Source organism: Thamnophis elegans, chromosome 2 (assembly GCF_009769535.1).
Source record: "Thamnophis elegans isolate rThaEle1 chromosome 2, rThaEle1.pri, whole genome shotgun sequence".
Classification (NCBI taxonomy): domain Eukaryota; kingdom Metazoa; phylum Chordata; class Lepidosauria; order Squamata; family Colubridae; genus Thamnophis; species Thamnophis elegans.
Window position 1 is genome coordinate 37457523 of NC_045542.1, and position 21840 is coordinate 37479362.

The 21840-nt window shown below is 38.3% G+C and overlaps 1 protein-coding gene across 1 annotated transcript in view; it reads right to left on the reverse strand.

Moving 5' to 3' along the window:
* SMURF2 (SMAD specific E3 ubiquitin protein ligase 2) overlaps positions 1-11981 on the reverse strand; it is a 66171-nt gene extending 54190 nt beyond the window's left edge. Inside the window, exon 1 of the mRNA XM_032211497.1 lies at positions 11628-11981. Coding sequence (XP_032067388.1) covers positions 11628-11679 — 52 coding nt within the window. The 5' untranslated portion in view covers positions 11680-11981. The remainder of the gene's footprint in view (positions 1-11627) is intronic.
* Positions 11982-21840: the final 9859 nt, after the last annotated feature.

Here is a 21840-nt window from a genome sequence, read left to right on the forward strand (position 1 = left end):
GTTTAGGATATGAAAAACAAAGAAGAAATGGTGTTAATTTCATAGTCAGAAAGGTCATAGTATTTGAGTACAATGCAGTCACAGCCCTTTGATCTCATGATTATGAGATAGTCCTTGATCTCATGATTATTGAAGTTTATGCTCCAATCCTTGATGTGGAAGAGGAGTACACTGATGAGTTTCATGATCAAATTCAATTGAAATGAAATCAATAAAACATGCAAGTAAAATATGCTGTTTATAGTGGAAGACTGGATGTCAAAGTTGGAAATATTAAGGCAGAAAATGTAATTGGACCGTATGACCTAAGAAATTGAAATCAAGCAGGAGAATGTCATTCTACTAATTCAGTGATTAGTTTCATTGCTAACACAGTTCTCCAACAACTAAAACCAATACTTATACATGGACATCACCAGATGAAGTACAGTACACAAAAATCAAACTGACTACATTATTTTTTCAATGATGTGGAAAGCCACTTTTGAAACAGCTCAGATATTACCAGTGTGCAAACTATAATATAATATATTTAATCTCAAATGCTAGCATATCATCGTCCTGATACAAAACCCATACACAGGTCAGGAAGCCACCTATATGGAATATGGTGAAACAAATGGGCTCCAGGTCTTCAAAACTAAAGCTGTATTGTTCTGTCATTATTTTTAACTTATATGCTAAATATATATAGTGAGAGAAACTAGATTGGAAGATGAGCATAGTTTTAAAACTGGAGGAAGAAACATCAAAAACCTGCTCTAAATAATGTGACATTACTCTGATAGCTGGAAATGTAAATGAACTACAAGCTCTAGTCATGAAAAACAACTCTAGGATTTTTTTAAATGAACTAATAACAAGTAAAAAACTAAATTAAGAACTGAAGATGAAGATACTGAAGTGGTAACCTGCTTTTTTCAATTGACTATGACCATTAAATGAACCAGCAGTCAAAAAATTTGCCAAAGACTAGCAATAAAATAGTGATGAAAGCTTTGGAAATGATATTCTGATGCAGTGATTTTTCTATACCGACAAAGATTAAAATCATACAAACTGTGGCTTCCCCTGTTGTAGTCCATGAAAGCAAAAGTTGAACTTTCAGGAAAGAGAGCTAACACCATCTAACACATAATCAAAAAGGATTAGCAAGCATTGCTCTCACATGCTTTTGCCTTTTACAGTTCATACACAGAGTACTGAATTGGAGTTTTGCTATTACTGGATTCTATGGTTTTAAAAATAATTCAATAGTTTTTTTTCCTCCCACTGTTTAATAATTTTTAATTATTAAAATTATTAAATTAAAATTATTAAAAAATCTTTATGATGTAAAGCATAATTCATTTAAATTTGCATCTTTTCTTTCAGTCATAAGACCCTGGGCCTTTCCTCACTTTTACCTAACTACAGCAAAAACATGTCCTAGCAACACTTTTTTTTTTCTGCCAGGTTCCATTGGCATTGCTTTTATCTCACCCACCCACCCATAAATAAGACAGGCTTAAGTCATATTTAGCTGTGTTAATTTAAAGTAGCATTTTTTCTCTTAAACTCACATAACCTCAATGGCAACTGCAATTTATGTAAAATCTATTATGCTTCTCCCATTTTATCAGAGGCAAAGCTAGGTACAACTTAACAGTCCATGATAAGTCTCATCTGCCACTGTTCTACTTAGAGCTGTGATGTTGAACCCATGGCATGCGTGCCCGAAGCGACACATGGATCCATGTTGCCTGGCACATGCAGTGTTCCTCTTCTGGGTTTTTGGCACTCATGCATGCACGACAATCAGCTGGCCTTTGTGCACGCAGCAGTGCTGGAAACTGGAAGAGCTGGTCTTGTTTTTCTGCGTGAACATGTGTGCTGGCCAGCTGATCGTCGTGTATGCCTGCACTCCAGTAACTTGAAGACTAGCTGGCTGGCGCACATGCCTGTGCCAGAAACTGGAAGTTCATTTTCCGGCACGCACGTGCCCCCTGGGCAGCTCCTATTTGAGGTTGTGGGCCTGACGAGGGTGTGCGCGCTCCTTTTTCAGGACTCAGTGCCAAAAAGGTTCGCCATCACTGACGTAGAGCTTCCTTAAGTGATAGGTTTAAATTGCACAACTGGGATACATTATTCAACTGGCAAATACTATAGCAGCTTTAATTTTATTGCCCTTTCTGGTTTACCATAAGCCTGAAAAAAACACATAACAAGCCAATATACAGTTAGGCCCCAGCGACTCCTGAACAAAAAAATGATTTTGTAAAACAAACAGAGTTATTTATCCTGACCAGGTATAGAAACTATAGACATTTGCAAAAATCTTAACTTCCCTCACAATCAGTTTCAATACAATCTTTTTTTTTTTTGGGGGGGGGGGGGTTGACCAGTGTCTTTAAGAATTCATTAATTTCATAACTGAGGCTAAAAGATGGTATCTTTTCTAGTGTTTGTAAGCCTGTGGGATCTCCATGTTGTAAACCTGTTATGTACTGTAGCAAAGAAAAAAATCACTAGTGAAATTTATCTGACATGCAGAAAACTAGTTGCTTTACTGGAGGGAAGAAACACAAAGACAATTAAGTTATTTGAAAGTACATTGCAGTAGCCAACCTGACACATATAAGAAGTCTATAAGTAGGACATAAATATAGCCCTTTCTTACCCCCCGCTGTTCTTCCTCCAGCAGCGAGCATTGAGAAGCACACTGCCTCTATTACTGGAAATAATGTATAACTATAATGAATACAAGTCATAAGCATCTTTATAATAATTTTATTACAATATCTGTAAATATATTGAAGAGGGAAACAGACATGGAAAAATAACAGACTTTCAAAAGATCTCTGAACTCAAAAAGAGGTGTAATCACAAATTGGTATGCCATCAATGAACAGACAGAAAACAATTCAAAGGAGATCAAACTGTGAGGAATTCATACATTAAAACACAGTACAGTAGAGGTGTCAACATCCAAGTCATCTTAAAAGATATTCCCTACTGTACAAAAATCTCTAATGCAAGAAGATGAAGTTAGATCAACACTGGTCATTACTGAGTCACGAGGCTTCAGGAGCAGATGGAATCCGAGAAATAATGGCAAATCTAGAGAACACCACTTTGGTTCTAGTACCACAAAAATATTTACCAGAGTGTGCAAATTATCATAAAATATCCCTAATTTCACATGCTAGCACAATAATGCTTAGGATCATCAAGCACAGATTAGAGTCCTACACCGAAAAAAAGATGTCACAGGAAGCTGGTTTTAGAAATGACTGCAGAACATGAGACACTAATGCGTGCTGGGAAAGTGAGAAAGCCAAAAGATCGCACTGAAACAGGAATCCCACTGGGAATCCCACATCTCATCCTCACAAGCAACTTATTACAGGTGAGGAAGCCACAATATGGACAGATTATTATAAAATAGACTGACACCAAGTTGCCAAAAGTCTGTTGACAAGGCTATATCCTCTCCATTATTATAATTGTTGGCCACACAGTCTGCTTGATGTTCAGGCTGGATTTGGCATTTTATCCACCCATCAAGTCCTTCCCAAAGACCTGGGATAGGGAAATGTTGTTTAATGATGTTAAAAAGTATCCTTGCAGGATGTAAGCTGTCCCAAGCAAAATTGCCTTTTGCAATTGAGTGGGAGTGATCTTGTCAATGCTGATGTTGTTCATGTCTTGCTTCAGGTGTTTTGAGAATGCATCCAAGGTGCCTATTATTATTGGTACTATCTTTGCTTTCATATTATGTCCATTGGCAGATCTTTATATTTTGTGACTTTTACCAGTTCTTTCTCTTCTCTTCTTCTGTCTCCAGGTGCTATTATTATATTTTTATCCTGCCTTTTCAATGTATATGCTGAATATATATTAAGGGAAGCTGGATTGGAAGAAAATAAGTGTGGTTTTATAATTGGAGAAGAAACTTCAGTAACCTGCCCTATGCCAGTTACGTTACCCTGACAGCTGAAAATACAAAAGATCTGCAGGCCTTAGTAATAAAACTCAATGAGCACAGTGAACAAATGAGACTAGAATTAAAAGAGCAAACTAATGAAAATGAAGAAATCAATTAATTTAAAACTGAACAATAAAGATATTGATAGACAACTTCTGCCACTTAGGATCAACCGTTAACAATAAAGGAACAAGCAGTCAAAGAATACATTGCTAATTAGTACTTGGTAAAGCACCCATCTACCACTTGGAAAAGATATTCAAATGCCATGATGTCTCTCTGCTTATAAAGATCAGAACCATGCAGTCCCTAAGGGGATCATCAAACAAATCAACTCAGAATTGTCAGCCAAGGCACAAACAACAGGCTCAAATTATCATATTTTGGACATATTATACAAAAACCTAGCTCCCTAAAGAAAGCTCTAATGTTGGGAAAGGTGGGAGGAGAGAGAAAAGGATGTCCAACAACAATGTGGATGGACTCAGTTTCAGTGGCAATGAGGGCACCATTGGAAGATCTGAAAGACCAAGTTGGAGACCAGGCCTTAATGCTGTAGAAATATCATAGAAGGACCTGAAGTGAGCAGTTTGTGTGAGGAAGCCCATTAATATCTCTGAGTTGATAGCCAATACTTTGAATTGGGCAGCTAATAGTAGCCAATACAGCAACTTTAATATTCCTGCTATTCTGCAGTAGCCGGTTGCACGACCAGCAGTTGGCCACAGGTTTCTGTGCCAACTGCAACTTACATGTTATTTCCAAAGATAGGCCTACATAGAATATATAGTAGTCCAGCCACTTTCTGATCCAGATGTGAGTTTGTAAAAAGCAGACAAGTACTGTTATCATCTATAAACCTTTCCTGTGATATATATCAAGCACCTGACAAGATGTACCAACTTTTTAAGAAAACGTTGTCTCCTCCCAAGCAAAAAGTACATGAGATATGGATGAGGTGCCAGACATTCTCTATCCCAGCCCCTATGCTCTAGAACACATTCCTTAGAGATACATTTTCTCCCTGTATTTTGCAAGACAGAAGTGCACTGGTGATTAAAAGTTTGTTAATCTTTTTCAATTTTCAATATTTCTGCATAAATATAACCTAAAATGTCAATTGTTCTCCACAATTCAACAAATGAATCAAAAATATACTGGTTCATTTATTTGTTGAAGAAAATTATTCAATAGCAATACAGTTAAGACTTATATACAGCTTCATAGTGCTTTTATAGCCCTTTCTAAGCTGTTTACAGAGTCAGCTTATTGCCCCCAACAATCTGGCTCCTCATTTTACCGACCTTGGAAGTATGGAAGGCTGAGTCAACCTTGAGCCAGCGAGGATTGAACTGGTGGCTGTCAGCAGAATTAGCCTGCAATACTGCATTTTAACCTCTGTGCCTCCAAGGCTACATATTTGTGTGTATGTGGCAAAAGCATATGAACCTTTGCTTTCAGTAACTGATGCGCCCCCGCCCCCCACCTTGGGAACAATAAGTACAAGTAAACATTTTTGATAAGTGTAGATTGTCTTGCCAATTTGGCTTAAAGAAGTTTTAATTCATTCCTTCGTATAGAACCGTTTCGACTCAATAATGTTGTTGGGCTTCCTCACATGAACTGTCACTTCAGGTGAGGGTTAAGGACATGATTGAGATTTGGCCATTAACTTTCTTCTGCTTTAACCATTCTTTAGTTCTTAGTCATATGGCCTGTGTGTTTTGCATCGTTGTCTTGCTGCATGATTCACTTTCGCTTGAGCTTCAGTTCGAACACACACTTTCTGGTAAAATTTCCCAATACAGTTCAGAATTTATATCAATGACAGCAAACTGTCCTGGTCCAGATGCAGCAAAGCAGGCACAAATCACTATACTGCCACCATGTTTCACAGATGAGACAAGGTTCTTATGCTGGAATGCAGTGTTTGCTTTTGCCAAACAGAATGCTTTTCATTGAAGCCAGAAAGTTCTATTTTGGTCTCATCAGTCCACAGAACATTCTTTCAATAGCCTTCTGGCTCATCCATATGGTCTTACACAAACTGTAGATGGGAGGCAATGTTCTTTTTGGAGAGTAGTGGCTTTCTCTTTACAACTCTGCCATACACACCACTGTTGTTTATGCAGAAATGCTGAAAATTCAAAAGGATTCACAAACCTTTTAAGCAGCACTGCAACTCTCATTATGCATTTATGCCAACTTGATCATGTTCAGAGTTATCACTTTTTTTACTTGTTTAGTATATTTTAAATTCATACTTTTTATTCACTGTTGAGTCTTAATTATTTAGGGTGTTCTACAAAAATTACAAAGAAATAAAGCATTCCAGAATTGCTGTTACTTATCATTGTACAATGACAGCAGAGAGACAGATTGTGGAATGGTTTATCTGAAGTACTTTCTATCTATCCTGAATTTCTCTCCATCTCCAATCCTAGTATAATTTTTCTAACCATTTTCTCCTGCCATATATTATTTAATACTCTTCTATCATTCCCAATCAAACTCATTCTGTTTTCCACACAAGGGTTATTTCTAGTTCCTTGATCATTTTACTATCTTTTGCAGTTTTTTCAACTCTTGCTTTAGATCATAAAGAATCTTCTATTTCTTAAAATAAGATCATTTAAAGTCACAGACTGAAAACACGTTGTTTTCAAGAAGCATAACCAAGAAGAATTTGAGAGCAGTTTCCAAGAGACAGTGATATATTTTTAAATTTTGAGTGCTTTGTTTTGTTTTGGTGTATATCCAACTCATTTTCCAGATAATTCTAGAAATTCTTTCTCAGTCATTTGGTTCATGCTAGTTCATGTGTATCAATACAAGATAAAAACCAGAACGGCACACAAGTGCTTATGATGTGGCCACCAGCTTCTGTTTGATTTTTTTTCTCAAAAAACATGTCCTTAAACAAGAGAGGAGACTAATATAATTTCCATACTTCATCATTATCTTAATGACTTAATGACTACAAAACAATTGTTATGTTCCTCTTATGTACTGCATTTATTAAGTTTTATGGTATTACAGGTACTTCCTTATTATAATTAGGATTCAGCATCTTTGTGAATCCATAAATTCAATAGCAATATACATACTCTGATCCAAAGCATTTAAACTACAGCATTAGATTGATAGAACAATCTTTCATTCAAATTATTATGCAAATAGTGTGTGAAGTATCTTCCTTAAAGTTTATTTGATGTGTCATTCTGTGGAATTTTCATGATTGATACATGAAAAACTATCTGAAATTCATTAAAAATAAAGTCTCTATTGAGTCAGTCTCAAATCCTATATGTTGCTTTCTTGGCAATTATGCAGAAATAGTTTGACACAGTTTTCTTCCTGGATTTTCTTTTAATTTAGCCATCTAGTGTACTACTAAATGTTTTTAAAATGCAGATAAAGTTTTTATGAAATAGTTATTTGCCTCATTCATGAAATTCTATGGTTCAGGTATAGATATTTTCCATAGCTATTTCTACTTAAAATTATTGCTTTTAATGTTTTTATTTTCAGTGAGACTCTGTTAAGGGTGAGAATCTGAATAGTGCATAATGCATTTTGATTAATGACTCTAAAAACTAATCACCTGTAATTCCTAAAAAATGATTTCTCAGCTGTGACTCAGTACAGAAAGTAGAACAAAGTTATATTTGAAAAATAAAATAAAATAAAGTTGGCCTTTTCCCTTATTAAGAAACAAGAAATGAAGGAAATCCAAAATAAACACTTCAAAAAATCCAATTCTTTTCCAACTTTAATTTATATGAGACAAATGACATTAGTAATCCCTGACTCCCCGGGGGAGGGCCTTCTCTGTAGCTGCTCCGGCCCTATGGAACGATCTTCCCGTGGAGATCCGGACCCTTACTACCCTTCTGGCCTTCTGCAAAGCGACCAAGACCTGGCTGTTCCGGCAGGCCTGGGGCTGTTGATTTATCCAGCCCCATTCTAAGCTATGAATGTTGTGGAATTTTAATGTTGTTGTTTTTTTAATTTTTTGTATGTTTCCCCCTTCCTTTTATCTGTAAGCCGCCCTGAGTCTCTCGAGAGTGGGCGGCATACAAACCCTATATATAAATAAATAAACAAACAAACAAACAAACAAACCTATTTTAATACTACGATCATTGGTAGAAAAGTTGAAGGAAGAAACTACTTTTTATCCTAATATGTGTCCGTATTTGTTTGTTTAAACAATTTATATGGCTACCCATTTAACAACTTTGGCTCTAGGTGACAAAAAATAAAAATAAAAACCCTCAATTAATTAAAAACAAATTACAACTATAATCAACCAATATATCACATGTCAGCGATCCAAAAGGATCATTGTGTCTTACAATCAGAGGTTTTTTTAAAAGCCATAAATAAACCAACCAACAAGGTCACCTAACAAGCTGGCTGAAACGCTGAGAGAACAACCAGGTGTTTACTGAGTTAGAAAAGGCCATGAGGGTCAGGGGGCCATCTGGATCTCTGGGAGGATGCTGTTCCACAGGACAGGTGCTGCAACAAAGAAGGCTTAACACCTAGGACCCACAAGATGGCGCTGCTTAATAGAAGGGACCCAGAACATGGTCACCATGTTGGTTCTGGTAGAGTGAGCAGAAATAGTTTGAGACAGGATGTCTGACAAATAATATATCCATATATTGCTGATAACTGAGAAAAATTATCACAAATGATTCAAATGACAACTGTACAAAATTAATATGAAAAAGAACTATGAAAAGATATTCTAAAAAATTAGGTCTTTGTAATGATTATAGAACAAAGACCTACATAACACAGCAAAGGTATGCCAAACATTCCTCAAGCATTCTTAAAGTCTCACAAAGAATCAAACTTTTCTTCTAAATCAGGCCTAGGCTAAATATTTTATTTGGCTGCTCAAAATGAACAAAGTAGTTGGGCATTGGGTCCAAATCAATTCTTGGACTCACATCAAACATTATCCTGTAATTTATCAAGCCAGTCAGAACAATGTTTCTAGCTAGAACCTTAAATGTTTACATCCTGAAAACAGCTAATTGAATCCAGTTTTTCCAAACTATTTTTCAGACTGTATCATCACACTCCGAGATAATAAATTTGAAATACATATTACATTTTTGTTATATAATTAATCTAGACAAGAGGTTCCAAAGTTTATGAAATCTAAATATATATAGCACAAAGAAATCAGCAAACTAGCACATAGCTATTCAAACAGTTTCAGTTAAATTTGTAGTTTCAGATATTTAAAACCTGCATAATTTTAGCATCAAAAATTATTGGAAGTAAATTTTTAATCAGGATGAGAAATCAAACTGTAGGAGGCATGGAATTGAGGCATTCTACAAAACCTTAAAAACTCAACAGTCCACAGCTGTATATATTTTATTCAGAAGCCCCAAAGTTCTATGTTTCTTACTTCTAAATAAATATTATGATTATAGCATTATTTTTCTTTAAATATTGTTCCAAAGCATCTTAAGTACTAATTATTCCCTAGACTATGGAAAAAGAAACATTATGTGCAGACTAGATAGTTAGCCAAATGGTGTATCCTCTCCAGTGTCAAATATTTTGTTGATATATGATTACTAAGAATAGACAATTCTTTCTCATTGTTTTCAAAGAATATTACAAAATTGCTTTGTTAACCAAATTACAATACTGCTACTATTTACTCAAGGTTCTTAGGATCTAGTGGAGTACATTGAGTTTTAAAAGTTTACCTTTTAAATTAACTACCATGTTTGCCTTTTGAATGAGCTCTTGAAATAAATGAAAATCTGATTTCCCTTTAATCTCTTAATTAAGGTATTATCATGAACAATGTCATATATATATATGTATGTATGTATGTAACAGAAAACCTAGAAACTAAAATAGAAATACAGAAGACAAAAACAATTGCTTAAAAATATCTTCCCCTTTGCACATCAGGTTTTTAAAGCTTAAAAGATAGATTTGTTCTACAGTATGATAGTTTAGTAATATCAAACACAGAATTACAAAACATTTCATTTATTCAAAAAACCTTTACTACATAAGGATTACAAAAATTTTTATATGCAAACTCATAATTTGTTAAACAACATAATCTCAATAGCACAATATAAAGCACTTCAACATAGAATTATATTACATTGGGGGCTATACTCACTATACAATTGTCATAAACTCTACTGAATACAGTGGAATTAACTTTTTGAGTAAAACATGGGTTGTAGATTTATTAGAAGATATACATGTAAGATTTATTTCAGCAATCATATGCAATATTGTAAATGAAAACCTAAAATTTTAATGTTTCAATATATGAAAATATATATTGGCATTTAAAAACCTGCTACAATATCAAAATGTAAATAAAACTACAATTTGCTTATGTTCTTGTATATGCTTCTGTCCCTCTTAAGTAACAATCTTACAAAGAATTGACTGAGACCAAGTTCCAACTAAAACATGCATAGTGTATTTTGTTTAAAGTACAAGTAAACTGCAGTATTAAAAGGTAAGGTTTGTTTGTATGTTTAAATTACAGGACTCATCTACTTCAGGTAGATATTGATGTAAGCTACAAATGTTCTGAAAAATCTAATTACACTTGTATTCCATACAACATCGCAAGGAGCTATATACCCAGGTAACCTTACACAACCTTCCCCTATTGTGGTTGCTTCACGAGAGCAGCAGAGCACATCAAAACAAAGAGTACAAAGAGGCGGAAAACCGATTCAAGTTTACGCTCAAAAACTTTGGAATTTACACTGAACCTTCAAGTGGGCTTAATCCCCTAAGCGTTGCAATATTTAATTTCATACAGCATAAACCGTTTACCGGCTTTAATTAATTCCCCCTAAACCCTGCAAATAGTGGAATCAGAGGAAGAATTAAAACCGCGGAAAAGCAGAATCCGTCCCGCTCACGCCAGCGATTCAAACCGGGATTGTTTTCCACCTTTCCGAATAACCAGCCCTGCAAGTCCTTGCGGCGTCTACTATTTCGTCTCTAGGATTTCACTTTTCTTTTCTTTTTTCTTTTTTCCACGGCACACCAACCTTTCCGCCGTCCTTCCCTTTCCAGCCCCTCAGCCGCGTCTTTTTTTTCTTTTGCCCAGAAATGTGTCGGTGAAGAGTTTACTTTCCTCCCAAAGCCTGGATGCTTTCAGGGGAATCCGGGACCCCCCACCCCCACCCAGGTTCAATCTCAAAGGCACCCAAGCAGCTTGTTGGCTTCAGCTCAGCAAACTCGATCCACCCGGGCTCGGAGCTCTTCCCGTCTCTTCTCTCCAAGCTCCACTTTCCCTTCCCTGCACCGGGCCCTCTCCTCCCACGCCCTCGCCGACCAGCGCCGACCACCGCCCAGCTACCCCCGAGAAAGCTTTCCTCCCCTGCGACCCCCTCTCTCCCTTCCCACTGAAACAAAGCCGGGCCGCGCTTTCCTCGCCACGCCGACCCACGCATTTCCTCTCTTCCCCCACCCACCCACCCCAAACCCGCTCCCAGGTCGAGGGGCTCCTTCAGCCGCGTCGCCCTTCCCGACCCCCGGGTCGCCTCCTTCCCACCCACCCACCCACCGTGCAGGCCTGGCTGGCGCCCTCCGCGGACCCAGCAAACGTGTGCGCCGGGCAGCCCCGCAGAGCTCTCCTCACCTGTCAGGCGCAGCTTGACGGGCCCGTTCCTCCGGGGGCCCTGGTTGGACATGACACCGTGGATCCTCCGGGAATGCGGCGCAGCCGTTCTCGGGCCCTCCCCGCCAGGGACGCGGCGGGGAGAGAGAGGGAGGGAGGGAGGAAAGGCGGGCGGGCAAGCAGGGGCGGGGAGGGACGGGACCCGCTAATGGAGTCGGGCCGGCCGCGGCTCAGAGCAGCAGCAGCAGCGACGTTAGCGGCGGCGGCGGCGGCCGCCGAAGGAAGAAAAGCCCGGATGTGCCCAATGTCGCCATGAGCGGGGGGCAGCGCCAGGAGGAGGAGGAGGAAGAGACGCAGCCGCCTTGCCTTCCGCCCCCTGCCTGAGGCTCAGCCGGCCAGGGCAACAAAGCGAGAGGCCGAGAGAGCAGCTTTGACTCGGCGGCGAGCGGTGGCTGGATTGGCTGTTGCAAAAGGGAAGATTGCTGCTGCCGGCGGCGGCCTTTAGGGCGCTCTCCAGGCTGCAAGGAGCAAAACCCCGGTTTCCACGCGCAGAGAGAGTCCCTCAGGGCAATCCCACATAGGCTTCCCTGTCTGGCCCTAGAAGTGGGGCGAGACTCCTCAGTCAGACCCCGGAGCCCTGAGGACTGAGCCCAGCACACCCACACCCGCGGGGCGAAGCTGCTGGGCCTGCCTGACGCGAGTTCGCCTTTGAAACACCTGGGCTCCGGGGGCTCGGTCAATGGGAGACTGCACGGATTTCGGGCTTATTTTTTTCAAGGTTTCCCTCTCGAGCCCCGAGAGAGACGTCACTTTTGTTTATGACACCCGAGAGGTGTTGAGTGTAGACTTGTGCTGTGGGGCTGGTGAAATTTCCCTCTTCAATGTGATGTCATTCACGGAGCCTTCCAATATTTACAGTTGGTGGCTATAGTTACTCAAGTTGATCAGCGAAATTAGGATCGCTTCCATCCCAGATCCAAAAGATTGGGAGTTTCCCTCATTTTCCTAAGCGAAACAAGATGAGGAAGCTATTTAGCTGGAGCTCCGGGTGAGGGTCAGCCTGTTTGCATGCAGACAATCCTTTACTTATGCCCACAATTGAGACCAAAATTTCCATTGCTAAGCAATTAAGTGAATTTTTGCTCCATTTTTTATAGTCTTTCTTGCCGGCAATTAAGTGAATCACCGCAGGCATTAAGTTAGTAACACACTTGTTAAGTGAATCTGGCTTCCCTATTGATTTTGCCTATCTGAAAGTCAACCCCAGGACACTGCAACTGTCATAAATACAGGCCACTTGCCAAGCATCTGAATTTTGATCATATGACCATGGGGATCCTGCAACAGTCATGTGAAAAACGGTGATAAGTCATTTTTTTCAATGCCATTGTAACTTCAAACAGTCATGAATAGTTGTAACTCAAGGACTACACATAATAAACAGATGGTCACCTAATGTTCTTTGGGTTCATGATTCCCAGATAGATCTAGTTCTCATTTTTTAGTTCGATGGGTTTTGGGAATCTAGGTCCCTGGTAACTATGGGCTGGCAGAGCATGAGTAAAACAAAATGGTAATTCAGCAACTATAGAGTAGAAAAGCAAAATCTGTAGTATGTCCGGGTCATGAATGAATATTCCATATTTAATGGTTGAATTTAACATTGAATTACTTATGTAATATAAGGATTGGTAATATTTCTTCAATACAATCCAAGGTAGAATAGTCAGTGGTAAAAGATGAAAGGATTTTTATCTGGAGACATCTCAGTACATGATGCATTATTGACTAGTTCAAAACTATGTCGGAATAATGATTGGTTAATCTTGGATAGGGGCCCACTGGGGTTGTAGGTCAGACAGGGAAGTTTAAAAGAGACGATGAGTTGACTAATGACTTATGTGCTATTTCTAAGAAAACAGTATGGATGTACTGTATAGTAATCAGGAATTAAGTTCAAAGGCATTTTTACTGTTTTAACTTCCAGAAGATTGTACTATGGCTTGCTAAAAAACCTTGGAAAGCCAGTAGCATAGAAGCAATATTAGACTAGATCAGGTATTTCAACTCAGAGTCTGCAGGCTACACACAGCCATGGAGAGTTAGTAATACAGCCCCACAAAATAATAAAAACTATTTTTAAAAGGATGTTTTTATTTATATATATTAACTATATTGTATAGTTTATATGCAGTTCAAGACAATTACTCTTTGCTCAGCCCAACAAGCCAAAACATTGGCCAACCATAGGCTGGATGGCGAAATTATCCCTACTGTTGTTCAGTTCAAATTTCTTTCTGTTCATCTAGCTGCATTATTTCTTAACCAAAGCAGCCACATATCCTTCTAAGTTAACTTGCAGACATGTGCAAACTTTAAAATCAGATGCAGGTACAACTTTGCTATTTAACTGTGAGGATGCCACACATGTCTGCAAGTTAATTTTAACATTATTGTTTGAGAAGAAATATACTTGTATTTGCTTATTTTCCAAGTTTATGAAGTTTTTTCCCCTCTAATTTCCTCATTTTTCTCCTTCCTAAATTCTTTGGAATTGTCTAAAAGCTTAGGATGATATTTAATCAGTAGAAGATTCTAATACACCTGATGGTATTTCCAGAATTTGTACCTGTAAGCTAAAATGAGAGATTTATTTATATATTTAATCAGTTTAGTACCTATTTTAATTACCAGAGTGACTTTGCAAGAAGCATATTAAGTCATCTTGAATTTTAATAATATAGTCTTGTAGATAAATACCTGAACTTGCAATAACAAACAAACCCATCTATCCTGACATAGGACAACTCCATTGAAAGGTCTGGCAAGTTAGTTATTGGATGGAATTATTATTACTCCTACTGACGACTGATGACTTGTGACTCTTAAAATTTCTCAACTTGTGCTCTCAAATATTTTAATATTTATATCATTGATGCTGATGACTTCAAATCACCTATTAAGGCGTCATTCTGTTGCAACTCATTGCAGAGCAACTGGTTTAAAGTTACTGGTACAAAACAAGCCTCAATAGATCTTTGTTATAAGTAGAAGGATTAACATTATAATCTCAAGAGGATATGTAGATGGAGAAAACCAGAGATTTTTTATGGGAGAATGAAATGTTGAAATACATGAAATGTTGTTATACTTAAAATATGTATCCCTGAAGTAGCTACATCAAATAAATCTGGAGCCCCAAATTGCTAATTGTTTTAATTATTACAAATCAAAGCGTTGCATCACTTGTCCAACTTGAATTACTTTACACATTATAGAAATAACAATATCACCTTATAGGGGAGTTGGGTGTCATAAACATTTAATAAATAAAAGAAATTAAAATTTTAATAGTCACAAATCTACTTCCTATGATCCTTGTAACAAATCATAGTAACAAATAAAGGCAAATATACATTTCCCAGGATAATGTCACAGGACCCAATCTGGGTTGGTCACCGGGACCAGAGGTTTAATCTTTTGAACTTTCGGACTGCTGCTACAGCCCATCCTCAGGGAACTTCTCTCTACCAGAATGTATTCAGAGAAAGTCCCTGAGGATGGGCTCCACCATGAGTCTGACAGCTCAGAAGACTAAACCTCTGGTCCTGGTGACCAACCCAGATTGGACCTTATCAATTATAGTGTTTACTAATATTATTAAAATGATATAATTTTTACATCGACAATACATTCTATCCCTTTGACACACTTGCGGTTTTAAAGAAAAGGCTGAGTCTCACATCACAGGTGTTACACAGATCAGCTCCCGTAATCTTTGTAATTGTGAAATACCCTCCATGTGGCTTCAAAGCAGCTCAGCAGTAAAGCAGATCTCTAAAGAAATCAGATACACCACACATGTTGTATTCCCACAATCAGTGTTACAATTCCTTGATGTAAAAAGTGTCTGATATACATGCAGCTGATTTGCAGGTAAGTTTGCAGAATTAAGGAAAACACTCCCAAGGGCAGGATATTGAATTAGATATATTGAAATAACTGAAATAACTTTGCAAAATATGAAATAAGCTTAGAACTAGAATTTTTAAAAAGGCTGATTAAATTACAGCTCAGATTTTTTATAGTTTTTCTATATTTTAATAATTCCCAACAAATAAAGTAGAACATCGTAAAAATCTTTTAAACTATATTAAATAAATTTGATATTTTAAAATGGCTTTTAAATGTTATTGACAGGAAATAGTTCAATAAATCCTGTAGTTTGGAAAGTAACTTAATAAGTAATAAGTACAATTATTGTCTATCTCAGGGGTGTCAAACGTCATAGAAGCATCATGTGATGTAGCACAACTTTTTCCTTCTTTGCTAAACCAGGCATGGGTGTGGCCAGTGAATGATGCATCCGGCCCGCGGGCCACAAGTTTGACAGCCCTGGTCTATCTCTTCTATATTATAAAAGCATTTGTCCTTTACTTACAACATTTAAATATGACTTCAAATAATTGCATATCATCTCTTCTATAAGCTAGTTTCATTTCCTAGTAACTATTTTTAAACAAATATGTTTTGTCAGAAGTGTTGAGGTTTTGACAGGCGATTACACTTTCAGTAATGCCTTCTGGAATGATTAAGGATTCAAGTACACTAAGAAGACTGGCTGTAATTTTATACACAATTATCTGGGATTAAGTCCAATTGAATTAAGTAAGACTTCCTTCTGAGCCTTGAGTAGACATGTATAAGATTACATTATTTAAAAACATCCAATAGTCTAGTTGAATCAGACCAAAGGACTGTCTATTCAGCATTCCTTTCCAATACCAGTATCAAGATCCAGCCTGTCTTTAATTTAGAGGCTTTGATAGAATATCCTCACCTATGGTTAACAGTTGTTTATTCAATCCAATTCTGTATTTATACAATGCGCTTAACTGAATCAATGGAGAGGAAAGAAATGAATTGTGCAAATAGGAAAAAAAAACAGGGATCCAGACAGTTTTAGACCAAAGCAGACCCAAGTTTGCCTTCCCAGTTAACTAAATTTGAAACCAAAGCTTATATAGGCTTTGTATAAATGATGCCTTTCTAGACCTGTTGCTATTTTAATTTTCCTCACACTCGTGTGTGCACCTGTACCCCATGACTACATGGAAGTGAAAAATGGGCAAAGGTAGATGAGCGGAATAAGCTTCTTGTAACTGTCCTTATTGATGGCAGTCCTGATCACAGTAGTCTAATTTCAGTTCTCCTTCTCCACCTTCCAGGAAAAGGAAATGTGTTCCCTCTGCCAAGGAAGGAAGGAAGGAAGGAGGGAGGGAGGGAGGGAGGGAGGGAGGGAGGAAGGAAGGAAGGAAGGAAGGAAGGAAGGAAGGAAGGAAGGAAGGAAGGAAAATTTATTCTCATTATTCTTTGCAGCAGCTGTGAATATTTAGAAGGCGTATGCTGAATATGACTGAGCTATCATGCCTTGTTGATACACAAAAATTGATTTCCTGGAAGCAGGATGTCTTAATCATGTCATCTCCATATTGTCACTAAGTCACAAGATAATCATCAGTTAAGCTGATGACCATGCAATGTTAAAATGGGATGGGCTGGTTGGTGTTCAGAACCCAACTTAAGTGTATTCATGAACCCAACCTGAGTTTTCTTCTCAGGAAGAAGATACATTTCTGTATAGATATTCAATCCCATGTTTAAAAAGTGCTGGGAAACTTCCACTTGAGAAAAAAAAATTGACTTTATTCCAGGGAGCTCTTGTCTAGCTTCCTAACAATCTATTCAATAGCAATAGCAATAGCAGCAATAGCAATAGCAGTAGACTTATATACCGCTTCATAGGCCTTTCAGGCCTCTCTAAGCGGTTTACAGAGAGTCAGCATATTGCCCCCAACAATCTGGGTCCTCATTTTACCCACCTCGGAAGGATGGAAGGCTGAGTCAACCCTGAGCCGGTGAGATTTGAACCGCTGACCTGCTGATCTAGCAGTAGCCTGCAGTGCTGCATTTAACCACTGCGCCACCTTATATTCAATCCTTCCCTAGCACCCGACCCTAATCCTACAGCAACTCTGAACATCTGTGGATATGGATTTAGTGCAGTCATAGAAAAATAAGAGTCAGCTTGATTTAGTGGTTAAGGCAATGTGAGTTCTAGTTCTGCCATGGGCACAAAGCCAGATGAGCGACTTTGGGCCAGTCACACTCCCTCGCAGCCTTAGGAACCAGGCAATGGCAAACCACTTCTGAAATCTTGGCAAGTAAGTACAATGATTTGTCCAAGCAATCACTAGGAGTCAACACCAATTTGAAGTCAGAAATGAAAAAACAAGAAAACGGGAAAAGATCTAATTTTGAATAATAAACCAGCCTAGGACCAGAAAGTAAGTAATAAAAGATGAAACACATTGAAAGCCTCAGCTTTCACTGGGTGAATAATTTCTTACTTTAATTAAATGTTGTTTTTATTATCACAGTCAACAATTGACTTGTCCCTAGTGAGAAGGAATTTGTACAAAACAGTAAGCTGAAGTATGACTTGCTTGGATGAGTCCAGTGGCTTTTAGACCATTTTAATATGTTTGTGTTTTTTGGGAAGTAAAGGTTTGAAAGTGCAACAGGAGCGCAGAACTCAGACTTGTAGAAGCTTCAGATTTCACCTTTATAAACTTCAAAAAATAAACCCAACCATTACCTTGCCCTGTGAGATCACAATGCCTCACATCACACCTCCTGCCATTCCTAAAAGGCCAAAACCATTAAGTGCATCCCCCAGTTTATTTTATGATGTCAGCAGAGCCAGAATGCTATATTAGCTGTTACCATGAACAAAAAATGAAGAGAGCAAGCTTGATACTAATCCAGCCCATTTTAACAGGCCTTTTGTGCCAGCAACGGGTTTTTGTCACCACTGCTTTAAGTGAGATAAAACATCTGGCAGTTTCACAAGATTACGATTTCTCTCTCCACAAAGGAATGCAGCAAGAATTTTGTGATTGGTAACTTTGGGTGTTTTCTGTCTGTGCTGCTAATCATTCCTACTCCACCCTGTTATTGTTTGACCCTTTGCCTGAAATGTCAATCCTTAAATGAATATATCATGGATTAAAAAATATATATTTTGCTATCCAAGTGGCAAAAAACGGATGAGGATGGTGTTTTTTTAAAAGATTGTGTTATATTTTATGGAGTGCCGTTTATGAAGAGAGTATTCAAGTATTAAAATTAATATCTGTCCCGTGATCTCAGTTTAACTCAAGGTTGAGACTGTATCACCAAGTCGTGAATCTTTTCAGGATGAGGTAAAAAGCACAAGCCCAGAGGGAAAAGAGTGCCTTGCATCACCCAGCAGCTCAATCTTTTGGATGACATAATTTCTTCTCTTCATGCACCAGCTGTCAGAAGCCTCGTGATGGAACCTGTACATTTGGATGATGGAACAGAACGTTTGAAGAAAGGAATATGGAAAAATCCTGTATGGTCTGACCAGAAGTACAGATGCTCCTCAGCGACATAAAACATAACTGGAAGTAGGAAATTAAAAGGTGCCCCACTGAGAAGTTGTAAATTTCACCCTGTTTTTTCATACATGTTAAAAGGAACAATAAACAAAATAATAACACTGAAAATTAGTATTAAAATAATAATAATGAGTATTGTAAGCCTTTGGTTCTTGGATTTCCCAAAAGGGAAGTGCTTTATCTTTGGAAATGAGCACAACTATCAATCACAGACAAAATTCTATGCTTAAAATATTTTTCAAAATAATATGTATTTCTACATTACTTCTATAATATAGGATTTTGAAGTAAATAGGCTATTAGAGTTTGCTCCTTAAGTATACTTTTGCTTCTATTAATAAGTAAAAGTCAAGAATCTTAACAAGAATTTAAGCAGATTTTAAATATTTGTTTTATCTTGGCCTATCGAGACATTTCCTATTTGTTCCAATATGAAAAACTGACACATACTCCACTGACCTCTGTGTCTAAACAGCATTTTGAAGCAGGGACGTGCAGTCAGGGGAGGCAGAGCCTCACCACTGTCATCATGAAAAGAAAAATAATGTAAAAGGAAAAAGGCAAGAGCTGAGGTCAGGCTGAGCTAGTTGCTGCCAGAGTCACCATGGATGACTCTGCTTAGTGCTTAACTGTTTAAAAAAGCCTCTTAAAAAGTGCCCTCTACAGGATGTGGCGGGAGAACGACATGCCTTATCTAGTCTGGCATTTTATGATCACTCGAGCAGAGTTAAGCAAGGGTTAAAAGCTGAAAAATTCCTGACGTAGATGAGGCACGTCGTTCTCCTATCTCCTCCTGTAGAGGGTGCTTTTTTAGAGGCTTTTTTAAACAGTTAAGCAGAGTCATCCACGGTGACTCTGGCAGCAACTAGCTCAGCCTGACCTCAGCTCTTGGCTTTTTCCTTTTACACTTTTTTTTTCTTTTCATGATGGCAGGCAAGAGAAGAGTTCAAATCCTCTCTGAAACAGCTGGAAAAGGTACGTGTGGGTCGGAGGGAGGAGGAGGAATTCAAACTTCATCCTCAAGTGTAGATCCCTCCCCAAGTGTAGTTTGATTGCAGGCAGAGCCATGTTGTCTTTTCAAACACACACACACACACACACACACACACACACACACACACACAGCTGGATAAAACTATGATTACAAGTTTGAAATGGCAACGTGGCTCCGCCTGCAATCAAAGGCTTGGATCGGCTCCAATCCAACTTCTGTGTGTGCATGTGTCTGTTTGAGAGAGGGGGAGGGAGGGAGAGAGGGAGGAAGGAAGGCGAGGGAGAAGAAAAAGAATGAAGGAAACTTTTTCGCAAAGGAGAAAAATAAATGCTGTCACTTTAAATCGGAACTGAGCATGCCTGGCTGTGGAATTCTGGGAGTTGAAGTCCACAAGTCTAAAAAAATTTGAAACCCCTGTGTCAGTGCCTCACCAGCCATAAACCTCACCGCACGTCACTGTTTTGAAGTATATCTGAGAGTAAACCATGAAACCTAAAGGTTAATGAATCTGTAACTATAATTTTCTTTTTTAATTTAATTCCCAGAATCCCAAACACATATTTGGCGAATTGAAGATCACCAAGATTTCTATTAAAACACGCTTTCAGATTTCATTGCAAAAAAAACCCAAATTACTATCTTTTATAAATTAAGCTAGCTAGCAATGCAACATTACACGGAACATCTGGGGATGATGTCTGGATTGGGGAACTGTGCTCCAGATGTTGGGTTGCATTTCTCACTATACCTAACGACAAGCCATGCTTGCTGAAGCTTACAGAAGCTGGTTCTGTGATGTTTTGAGCGCCATGCTTGAGCTAGAAAATAAAGTTAGATAAAAGACAAATCCTTGGCTATCAAAAGAGAGGACAGGACATGAGATAACAGACACAGCCTTTGAAGCAGGATGCAATTAAGGGAAATGATGCATCCGTGAATGGAAATGACTGAGCACCGGTGGCCACCTTGTTAAAAGCTGCGGGTGTATAAATCAGATTTTTCCAAGAGTTAGTCACCCTCTGAGTCCATCCTTGGTTGTGTTAGTAATGTTAGGTGATATATAAAGATGTTCCTTAGTTTGGAATGTTTGCTTGCATATCTTTCAGTTCTGCCATCTGTTTAAGATGTTTTAATACTCTAAAAAGTAAAATTCTTCCCCTTGACAAAAAGCTAAAAAAATATTTTAAAAATCAGATTATTTTAATTGAAGCATTTATTCACAACCATAGGTTTTCACCAGAAAGATCCATGTTGATTCAAGAAAAGATGAATATGATTATATGGCTATGATAGAATTATCACTACAGCAGTCCAGGCACATGTGAATGCATGCAAATCTTCCAGTGACTAAATCCATGATACAAAATATTTGGTCATTATGAGGATGCACTAACGGTAATACTGGTTTGGAGCAGGAGTGAAATCAACTGATCTTCGCTACCGGTTCGCAAATGTGAGCACACGCAGGACCTTCCACGCACATGCAGAGCATCAAAAATGGGACATGGTGACGTTCGGATGGGCGGGCAGAGCCGCTACCGGTTCGCCCGAACCAGATACAACCGACTGAATTGCACCACTGGTTTTGGAGGATAACCCATCCATTAATATCCTTCCCTCCGCCTCCAGCCAAGTGAATTTAATTTTTTTTTAGAATCCCAGAAAATGTGAGATTAACATTTGCTCATAGTGTTATGAGAGGACAACCTTTAACAGGTAATGGGTTAGCTTGGAGCCACAATGGGGGACTATCACA